This window comes from Papio anubis, chromosome 5, assembly GCF_008728515.1.
Source record: "Papio anubis isolate 15944 chromosome 5, Panubis1.0, whole genome shotgun sequence".
Taxonomy (NCBI): Eukaryota; Metazoa; Chordata; class Mammalia; order Primates; family Cercopithecidae; genus Papio; species Papio anubis.
In genome coordinates, this window is record NC_044980.1 from 121,198,734 (window position 1) to 121,210,980 (window position 12,247).

The window sequence follows — 12,247 nt, forward strand, 5'->3', positions numbered from 1 at the left end:
TGTTTTAACTACAGTGTTATAAATTAACCTAAGATGATTTTCATGGTATATAAATTTATGACCCAAAAAGTCTTATCTGTTTCCAGTGTTAGCAATCCCCTTGCTTCACTCTCCATTTGTAGTTTTCCCTTTGAGAATGTTAATGGATTTATTTTTTATTTATTTTAAAATTAATATACTTTACGTAATATGAATAAGAGCAAGTACTTTTCAGTTTAGTACAGAAAGTTTATTTTCCATGGTTTATCTAAGCAGAGTTGGAAGAGCAGCAGAGGAGACTGTGCCAACAACTTTTATGAGTTTCATGAGCATAAATAAATATATGTGTTGTCACAAATCTCAAACAACAAAATGCTGTGTTAATGGAACAAAGCTGAAAACTCTTCAAAATAAATTGCAAACAACCCTCTGCCACATAAAGAGCCATTGAAGGGAAACTTTCCAATACAATGATGCTCTTTTTCTGCCTCCCATGTAAGCCAGGAAAGAATAACTAGCTCAAGGAATGTTAACGAAGGTATAGTCTGGAAGGGGGGATCACGCAAGGACATCTGGCTCCTGCTTGTGCTTTATCCACACGGACTGAAATTCAAACGAAAATACTTTATTGTACAAAAGGAAAACGCTGAGCCGTCTTCTAATGTACCATTTCATATTATACTGATGTGTTCTCCTTCCCTTCTTCATTTAAATTAAATGGATATTTAAATTAATGGATATTTGAACAGAGGAAGTTAACTGAAACAACCTTCTCTTTGCATGTGAAGAAATGGTTTATTCCACCAAAGAATCATTTTACCCGCTGTAATAGAGAATTAGGAAATTAGATTTGGGAACCAAACTGGCACAGCAGAAATAAACATGGCTGCAAGGAGCATCACGAGAGGTGTTTTTGAGATTCGGGACCCTAATTGAGCAAAGGGGGAACATAACTGGTTCTCCTTAAAGCGCACACACACACACACACACACACACAAACACACCACATACACACATACACACACAGAGAGAGAGGAAAAGAGAGAAGTGTGTATTTCCTTCTGCTTTGAGTTCAGATTTATAGCTTACCTAGTTGTCTATATCTGAATATGAGGGAAAAAAAAGAGTCGCAGGAGAATAAAACAACATAAGCCTCCATGATAGATAATGACAGATATGTTTCAAACGTTAAGTCAGGAGATGAATGCTGCCCCCAGTATTATGACACTTTTAATAAAAACTATATATACTCAAACTTAACTTTTTTGGCAGAACAAGCCTTTCAGAATAAGATTTCTGTTAAGAAGACATCCCAGTGAATGAGCAGAAGACATTTCTTTCTTTCAGCTAAAAAGCAAAGGTCCCTGACCTCAGAAGCACTACCTGCAGGTGACCAAAGAGGAACCATGACACAGAAGATCTAACCATTTCAAACTGCATTTAAATGTTTATGTGCTCTTGGTCTTTCAATGGCAACCAAAGCAAAAGTAAATTACTAACAAAATGAAAAATGGTAAGATGAAGCAAAAATTCCTTTGGGGAAGACCAGTAGCTTCTTTCCAAATTCAGTTTTAACTCTGGGCCCAAATTTTACCTTGCATTTGGACTTTCAGCTCAAGTCAAATAAATTAACTTATTATATATCCTACTCCCAATTAAAACATATATTTGGAGCCAACTAAACTGTTCTAGGCTCTGGGATACAGTACTAAAGACAGAGGCTCTGCCCTCAAGGATCTTATTCAAGGGTTGGAGTGAGATAGTTAACAAACAAATACACACACACAATATCAATAACATAATGTTTAATGATTAATAAGCTAATTGCAGTTTCTTGTTAAGGATATCACCATTTTCCTAATCACTCAGATCCAAAATACTGAACTTACTTTTCGTATTTCTGAACAGATCTAGTAACTTAAAGACCAAAAAAGGTTTTTTAAGATAATTTCATTGCTGTGTGAACAGAAGTATGAAACGTGCTACAGTAAAAACAGGAAGAACATCATCTTAAATCTGCCAATAGTACTATGTTTTATATTCGCATATAAATTAATAAATTAAAATTAATAAATTAAATTAAATTAAAATATTTTACCTTTGATAGCTGATCAAAAGTAATTGCAATAGTTACATTTTTATTTAAAGCAAACATTACATTTATGGCAAGATTTTTACAGATGCTACATTATCCATAAAACTGACTACAATTCAAAACCCGCCACTAAGTGTGGCAACTGTTTACAGTTTTTCCCGATGTATTATACTACCGATTACATTAAATAGTTTTATATAAGCAAATACCACTTGTTTTATATAAAGAAACAGTATTACCCAAAGAAAATTGAAAATAGCCATTTTTAAGAGGTATTTAAATAAATATGACTTATACACAAGTCAGGCCTTCATAAAACCTTTATATTTCAAATTCTAATCACTACTTCTTCCAATTCTGCTATTCCCCACCAATCCCAAATATTAAATCACATAATTATTTCTGGGCAATGGTTAAATGGATTTGGCTGCCTGGGCAGGAAGTAAAGAAAGGCACGACTGGATTCAGGGCTTTGGGTGGTGCCTACATGCTATCAATGTCCCTCTTTCCTAAAGAACATAGGCAAGTGGTGAATAAAGACTTGCACTGTCTTTCTCCCATGTCTGACTTGGCTCTGTATGTTGCTTTGATGAAATGTAACATAGAAAAGCCTCATTCCATTTTTAACTAAGAAGAAATACATGGTTTGATGTGCATTAGAGATGTCACAACTACTATAATCAGTCAGTGGCTGTGCCTTCTCATCTATAATCAAACTTTGTTTCTAAGTACATCTAGTTTAGATATTAGTCTAGAAGTAAAAAGTGAAAGGGAGTGAGAAAATTTTAAGCAACACAATCAAGTCATAAAAAGCCAGGAGAAAAAAATACAAAAAGTGGCCAGGAAAAAGCGGCATAACCCAGAATTTCTGCAGATTCCTGAGTTTTTGGTCTAACGTTTGTCCTTCTTCAGGTAATTCAGATATTTTTTCACGTCTTCCAAATGTTACTTTCACCTTTCCCACTACAGGCTGACTTTGACTATCGACAGTGTATTTAAGTGGTATAAAATACTTGGGCATTCCTGTAAACAATTTCACAGAGAATTTATTTGGTCCTTAAAATAATCAACTACTTTTTTAAAACCTTCCTCTTAGAGGGAGCATGAAATTAATCTGTAATTATGTAAAATGTATATAACTATAACAATTAATTTGGAGCTTAGTATACATGAACCAGGGCAAATGAAAAAAAAAAAAGCATAGGATAATACACGTCCCAAGGATTTATAAGATTACGGTTTCTGGCGTTGAAACAATGGCATATGTACCCACATTCTACCTCCTATGAAATAATACAGTTCATATTACTGTTTATCTTCCACAATTACACTTTAGATTTTGCCTCTTCCCATTTTCTTTTTTACAAAGATGAATGCAGCTGTTTACAACCAATCAACAAACAGTAACTCAAACTACTTTTAGAAAGAGGAAGAGCAAAAGACTTAATTTGAGTTGACGATAATGCTTTTCACAAAAAAATGAGAACAGTTACACGCTATTGCCTTTAGAAAACCACCTTAGATGAAATAAATTTATTTAAGTAACGTAACTGAAAAGATAAACATTATATCAAAACTACTAGAATCATCAAAACTATTCTAAATATCCATGATCATTGAAGCTACATGCACTTAGAAACTTCTTGAATTTGATAAAAATGATACAGGTTTTGATCACAGATATAGATAACAAGTAAATTTATTCTATTTAAGGACTGCTAATGTAACTTACATTTCAATATTATAATCCATATTTAATATTGCAGGAAAGTATTAGGTTTTTTGATATCTTTATTTGAGCAAGTTATTCTTTATTAAGATATTTGTGGTGGTAATTCCCAAACCATTCCTGAATCAATAATCCATTTTAAAAAATTTGGTAGCCAAACAATATTCAGTATACCAATTAGAATATTTCATTTTATAATATATGACATGGTGCCAACTACTAACACATCATTTACACATGATACTGTATTTCACTTGGACTTCTTATCTCTATCTCAATTTTCGTTTTTGAAATAACTTCATAAGTGAAATGGAAAACTACTTCATTAAGGAGAAACATAAATGGTTGGATTACTCCCATTGTCACTGCAACACAACTGAGATAACAAAGGAGATGCAAATGCTCATCGACTCTTTTCAAATCAAACCCACTAAGGCTGTAATACACAAATACAAAACTACTCTAGGGTTAAACCTATGCTTTCATAGTAGATAAAGAATTTTAATTGTGACCAATAGTCTTCAAAATTTCAAATGAAGCCATGTTTTTCTTGCATTAAAGTCAACAATTAGGCATGTTTCCCAAAGTAGAGAGACTCACCTTCACATTTCTGAGTAGTTTCACTCTGCTTGTGACCAGCAGGGCATCTGCATTCAAAAGAGCCCACTGTATTGATACAGTTTCCTCCTTGGCATATCCCTGGGATAGCCTGGCATTCATCAACATCTGCAAGAAGAAAACAATTTAAACACAGATGACACTGGTTTTCAGAATATCTATACTTTTTTTTTTTACTATAAAAACTTATATAAACTTCCTTCTAAGAAACTCAGTTTTTCTCAAGAGAGTGGGGTTAGAGAAGTAAAATACCTTTGTATGCATATGTTTTAATTCATGTAAATGGTATCAAGTTATATATCTTAGTTTGCTTTTTAATTTTCCTTTTAGAATTTTGTTTTTAAGATCCATCCATACTGTTATGTGGACAATCTGTTCCTTCAGTTGACTGCAGAACACTTCTTAATATGTTTCCTCTCCTGATCATGGGCACTTAGTTTAACTTCTCAAAACCTCAGTGAATGGTACAGTGAATGTCTCCACTACATTTTTTTGTGGAGCTGAATGACTATGGACCTTGAGGACTCAAGGAGACTCTTTACCATTTTGCTGTAGAGCCAGAGCAGAATTACTAGATCATAGGGTATACATGTAACTAATATGAATAGTGTTCAGTGGTCCTTCAGAATGCCTGCAGGAGTCTTCACACCACTAGCAGTCTATACAACTCTACGGTTCATGAAGATACCTGTATTTCTTCTTTCCTGCCAATACATGATATTACAATCCAATATCCTAATGTTCTTTTTTTTTTTAAGACTGAGTTTTGCTCTTATTGCCCAGACTGGAGTGCAGTGGCGCGATCTCGACTCACTGCTACCTCCACCTCCCGGGTTCAAGCGATTCTCCTGCTGCAGCCTTCCTGAGTAGCTGGGAATACAGGCATGCACCATCATGCCTGGCTAATTTTGTGTTTTTAGTAGAGACGGGGTTTCTCCATGTTGGTCAGGCTGGTCTCGAACTCCCGACCTCAGATGATCTGCCCACCTTGGCCTCCCAAAATGCTGGGATTACAGGCGTGAGCCACCATGCCCGGTCTCCAATATCCTAATTTTCTTTGGCCTAATATTGTACAGGAATATTATTACTTTACTTTTCATTTCTCTAATTACTAGCTCCTATGCTTATTAGCTTTTTTATTTCCTCATGTGAAAGTTGTCTATTTATATTCCTTGAACACTCTTATATTGGAATTGTTGTCCTCTTACTCTAAATTTAAAATTTCAGTTTTAGACTTGAAATTATCATCCTATCCTTTAAATTGCCTATTAATTTCATCCACGTAGGAACAAAAATCCTTAGTATTGACATAATAAAATTCATGAAGCGTTAATAAAGAATTTTCAGACTTTAAATGTAAAGGGAAGTTCTTCAGGCAAAATAAAAGTGAGATTAAAATTCTAACCTACACACAAAAAATGAAAAGCAGTAGAAATGGTAATGTGTTGATAAAGTATATTTTCTAATTTTTTAATTAACCTTAACAGAATTGATTTTTCCAAGCAACAACAACAATAATGAATTTTGGATGTTATAACACATGGAAGTAAAAAGCATAACAACAATAACACGAAAAATTGAAGAGATAAATGGTACTATTGTAAAGTTATTACATTATAAGTGAAATGGCATTATATTATTTGAATGTAGTAAGTTAAATACGTATAAACACTAAAAAAAAAAGCAGAAGTATAGTTAATAATCCAATTGTGGTGATGAATTGCAACACAAGAATATACACTATTAATCTAACAGTCAGGCAAACAGAAAAAGAGAACAAAGAATAGGTGAGACAGACATGAGATAATAAATGACAGATTTAAACACAATAAAACTGATAACTGTATGAGATGTCAGTGGTAGGAAAAATCCCATTAAAAAGTCTGACTGTCAGATTTTTAAAAAGCAAGACCCATTTTAGGTTGCCTACAAGAAAACTACTTTGATATCTTAAAAAGTAAAGGGATGAAAAAGATATGTTAAGAACTCAATCAAAAAAAATCTGGAATAGCTATGTTAACACTACAAGTAGTACTCATCACAACAAACAATATTGTGTGTGGATAAAAATGGACATTGCATAATGACAAAGGGGTCATTTCATCAAGAAGATATGATAATGCTGTCTATGCATGATTATAAAGCATTAAACACCTGGAGCAAGGGTAATTTCAGCAGATAAAATTGAAAACAGAAATAAATAACCTGCAAGTATGTGGAATTTCCACATTCTTCTCTTAACTAAAAGAATAAGTAGACTGAAAATCATCAGGGATACATTAGACTTGAACCATACTTTCAACCAACTTGTCCTAGTTGACATTTATAAAATATTCCACCTCACTTAAGCAGAACACACATTCTTATCAAGTGCACACGGAATATTTATCAAGAAAGACTATATTCTGAGGCCATGTAAAAGGTTCATTAAATGTAAAAGAAAGTTAAAATAATCCAAAACATGTTCCCCAAACACAACAGAGTTAAACTGGAAGGTAATAAAGGAAAAAAATCTGGAACAACCTCAAATACCTGAAATTTAAGCAACATACTTTGAAATAATGCATGGGTCAAAGAAGAAATCACATGGAAAACTAGAACATATTTTGAATTAACTTAAAATGAAGATACACCATATCAAAATTTGTAGGACGCAGCTAAAATGGTGCTTAGAGGTAAATGTATAGCATTAAAATGCTTATAGTATAAAAAGAGAAACTTCTTAGATCAGTGATTTAAGTTTCCATATTAAGATATTTTAAAAAGAAGAGCAAATTAAACCCAAAGTAAATGGAATCAATAAAATAATGACGAAAAAATACAAAACAAACAATAGAGATAATCAATTACTATAAAACGTGGCTTTTGGAAATACAAGTAAAAAACCAGTCGATTTTTATAATAAACACTGTATATGAAAATAAATATGTAAATTTACACAAATTTGTTCCAATCTATTCAAACTTACAAGCTTGCATAATAGATTTATTCATGCTATATACTTAATTACGAAATAACATATCTCATTGCAACAAATGTTAAAGATACAGAAAATAGAAAATTAAAGAAATAACCATTGATATAAATTTGCTTCTGTCTTTTCACTTTTATGCACACACATATTCAGAATGGTGGTCTGTTTATTTAACAAGAATGAAACCACAGTATATGTGTTTTTCTGCATCTTGTTTTTCTTCATTATAAAATATTTCGTGAACACATCTCTGTGTCAGTACATATCAATTTGCCCTATTAATTTTTGGTAAGCTCAAAAGTTCTGTGTATCTCCGTGTGTAAATTAGTGAATTCAAGCCTACAAATTATTTCTTCCTCCTATTAGCTATATCTATTGAACCAATTACAACAGTCCAAAGTATTTTTTACTGAATTAAAGTAGATTTCAGTATCTTATTAAAGGATACATGATGTAAACAAAAAATCAACTATGAATACAATATATGGCAAGAAATCTATATACTGAACATTCTAATTCAGCACATTTTAAACCTCATTATTATTGTTATTAGTATTATTTTTTGAGACATTATTATTATATTTGCTCTTGTTGCCCAGGTTGGAGTGCAATGGCACGATCTTGGCTCACTGCAACCTCCACCGCCTCAGTTCAAGTGATTCTCCTGCCTGTAGCTGGGATTACAGGTATGAGACACCTCACCCAGCTAATGTTGTACTTATAGTAGAGATAGGGTTTCACAATGTTGGTCAGGTTGGCCTCGAACTCCTGACCTCAGGTGATCCACCCGCCTTGGCCTCCCAAAGTGCTGGGATTACAGGAGTGAGCCACTGCGCACAGCCTTAAACCTCACTTTTAAATGTACTACACTCCCACTCTCATTACAGTGTGGTATAAAAGAGCTCTAGAAACTTGTTCTCCTGGCAGATAAATCAGAGAAAAAATATCATGGTAAAAGCTGAAAAATGAGACCAAGTCTATAAAATCTTAATATTATTCATAAAATTATATGCTGCATACAGACTGTAGTAGATTCAGTGATTTTTCAAAAAGAAAAAGAATCCAACATCATAGGATTTATTTTGTTACTGCCTAAAAAGTATTTTTTTTAGAAGGAGAACGAAACCCTTATTTTTGAAGTCTCCTAGACTCTGCAGTTACATAGAATTAACTTCTTTTAGTTAGATCAAGTTAGCAGTTAAAATAAAAAAGAAAATTTAAAAGAAATCATATAGAAATAACCAAGAAATAACCAATTTGGAACTAGATATGCTCTTTATAAAAAAGCAAGCCTCAAGCCTTCAAACTATGCAAGAATTTCTACATCTGCAAAGTCCTATCACAAGCAACTACTAATGATTGATTAATACTCCAGTGACCAGACTGTACAGATGTATCTTGGTTTATTCCTTCGATTCAGGCAAAAACTTAACTATTTCTTTAAATTTTGAATTATTCCAAATCACATGTAACAATTTTAGAGAACACAATTATATATATTTTGAAACTTATACTTTATGCAATAACGTCAGTCCATGTCTATTAAGGTTAAAAACAATGTAACAAAGCAGAAATAATTCTAGTTTATAACCTCATTTATTCTCCAAATTCTCCAAGCAAATTTGTTCTAAAAAATTAAACTTATTTTATTACATAAATTATTATTAGATGATATATTATTTTTAGTTCATGTCCAAATATGGAAACTATGTGCATGCAGTATTATAGGCATATAAAAATGGTTCATTTAATTTATATGTATAGGAACCAGGGGACATAGAAATTACTACTGTATTTCATAGTGTGTTTTTTAACTTTTCTTGTTACCAAATTAGATCCATTTCTAATTTTAATTTTTTTACATTGAATTTGTTTTTTCTTTTTAATTTTTATAGTTTCAGGGATACTAGTGTGGGTTTCTTAAGTGAATATATCGCATAATGGTAAGTTTTGGGCTTCTGCTTAACCCATTATCCAAACAGTGAAAACTCAATAGGTACCCAATAAGTAATTTTTCAGACCTCATCCCTCCTCTCAGCCTCCCTACATTTGGAGTCCCCAATGGCTATTATTTCCATTAGTAAACAGAAATTCTTATTTATATACTCTGTAGATATTAACACATAATATTTTATTTCTATGAAAACAAATGTCTAACTTTAAGGACAGCACAACTAAAGAATAGGTCTATTTCTATTTGGAATCTGAGACATATGGGGTGTCCTGGCAATCATTTAATATGGCCTGATTCTGGCTGAATATCTACTCATGTATGATACACAAAATTCAAACGTTAAAATGATCATCAAAACAAGTATATATTGATAACTTGATATCTGCAGGACCCTGAAATTGTAATAAGAATAGACCATGGTTCTATCTCGAGCTTATCTCAACAAATGCTACCATCATGTTCCAGCTGTTAAAATCAGAAGCCTAAGAGAGAAACTTGGCATGTTCCTCTCACTTATGTCATATCACCTCATCAGCAACAACTGCTTACTTTCCAAGAATATCTCAAATCTTTCCTTTGCTACTACCCAGTCTCAGCCTCCATCAAATAGCACCTGGACTACTGCAGGAACTTTATAACTGGCTTCTTGGCATCCACTCTGGCCTCCCTATTGATGTTCCACAGAGCATCATTGTTTTTAATTTCCTTGAGATAAGAGAGAAGTATATAAACTTTGCATTTATTTGGGTAGTAATTCTTTGAAGCATGTTCATACCTGCCTTTTGCTTATGTTTTTTTTTTTTCAGTTTTTATATGCAGGCCTTTCTCTTTATTATTCATCTCTCAATGCAGCCATTTCCTGCTGAAATGCAGAGTGGGGAAGGCTCAAAGGAAATGCATTGGTTTGAAACTTCTGCAAGGCATAGTCCTCAGTTTGTCACCAAACTCCTCCCCCAACTTTTTTCTTCCCTTCAGCATCAATTTTCAACTTGTCAGTTTGTGGTGTGACACTTATATTTACAGATTGCATGCTAGTGGTCCATACTTCCTCTTTGTCCTTCCACCCTCCTGTACTTCACTCAAGCAGTGTCTGGAAGACTGGGTGGAGAATATTCAGAAATGGCTTGCCCCTACAGTTTCTCCTTCCATTACCCTCTGTTACTGTGAGGGTCTGAAGTAGATCTGTCTATTATGGGAACATCTCCTCCTCTCCAATAGAACATCCACAACCCTAGCTCTCTGCTCTTAGTAGGTTCAAATACCTTTCAGGATTATGATACTCAGAGTAAATGCTTAGAAAACCCTCCCTGTCCCAGTGACTTCCCAACAGCTGCATATGCTCATCATTGTTTTTGTTCCAGGATTTTATTTCAGAATGATGTGTTGTTCTTTATTATTCATTTTCATGTTAGTTTTTTGTGAGGTTAGAAGAAGATGAATATTCTGCTATCTTTAAATAGGAGTTTCTATAATTGAGTTTGCTTTAAGTAAAGTTTTTTAATTGTATAGGAGTAGCTTGTGTTAATACAGCATGAGTTAAAGTTAGACTTTATAATGATCTCGTTAACTTGGTTAATGTAGGCAGCCAAGATGAATTTGTTTTGGCTGTAACTATCTTTAATAATTTATTCTAAACAAATAAATCAGATAATAGCCAATTTCCTTTTTACTTTGGCTATGTAGAAGGCTTGGAAATAACTTTCTACTCAGGGCGTCTTCTGCTCATTCGACATTTGAGGAGCTAGCAACATATGCCTGATTTCAGCCGAGATTAAACGAAACTCCTCTACTCTTCTTACATGCAGTCAGACTAAAGAAATTATGTTTCTGGTACACTAACGCCGTACGAAAAGAACACACACCAGCATTTGTTTTGCAGAAATTGATTTAGGGTCTGTCTTGCTATTTATTTATTCATGACCTTATCCTGTGTCCTAGCTAGGGCCCGTGTCAAATATGTGAATTCCTGTGCATTTCACGTTACCTGGAATGGAGCAGGGGCTTGGCATCAATGTTACTACCATCAATGATAAAGCAAGAGATGACAAGCGATTTTCTTCTGCCATATCTTCAGTTTTGAAGCATTTAAAGTAGTTTAAAAGCCTAATCCCTAAATATCACATGGCACAAATTAATAATTATGCCAGTTTAATTTTAATATATTTAAAAAAATTTCAGGAGCACCCTGTTCATTTGAAAACCTAAAAGATCCAAAGCCAAGTACTAATCTTAAACAAAATGTCACTCCTAATTAGGGTAGGTTCATGAGACTAAAGACCAAAAAAAGAAGAAACTTTGTAAGAAAATTATACATCATATGCACATGGCAATTTGTGATATATTTAAAGTTCATAAATATTATTGGAAAAGGGCTTAATGATACTTTTAACATTTTTAATTCACTCGTTTTATGATAGCTTAAATTTTAAGTCCTATATGAGTTAACTTTGGTCCTTCAGTGTATAAAATGGAAGAAAGTAGGAGATTAAATGCGGATTACACACAAGGGCTAAAACTCAAATGGCTCTCAATATTAAAGCCATCAAGAATTTATATGACTGACTTCACAGTACCCTAGGAGGGCACACTTTTCTGACAGTGCTTAAGTCCAGAACGTTAGCATGACAACAGTTTAAAATAAAATGTGGGGCCAAGATGGCTGACTAAAAGTAGCGCCGCTCAGAGGCTCCCATCAGAAAAAACATACTAAGCGTGTGAATCCTTCAGCGGCAACCAAGGTATCCAGGTTCTTTCATCAAAGATGACTAGAAGGCTGGCGTGATCCAGAGAGAAGGATGAGCAGTGTGGTGTGGTGGCCCACCTGAGAGTCACACGGGGATGGGGAACCCCTCCCTGCCAGCCAAGGAAAGCCATGAGTGAGTGTGCTACCCAGCCTGG

The 12,247-nt window shown here is 33.7% G+C and overlaps 1 protein-coding gene across 1 annotated transcript in view; it reads right to left on the bottom strand.

Moving 5' to 3' along the window:
- The window catches only part of FBN2 (fibrillin 2), a 269,631-nt gene that overhangs the window by 172,236 nt on the left and 85,148 nt on the right, over positions 1-12,247 (bottom strand). The window contains exon 7 of the mRNA XM_003900063.4: positions 4,404-4,529. Within this exon, the coding sequence (XP_003900112.1) occupies positions 4,404-4,529 (126 nt within the window). The remainder of the gene's footprint in view (positions 1-4,403; positions 4,530-12,247) is intronic.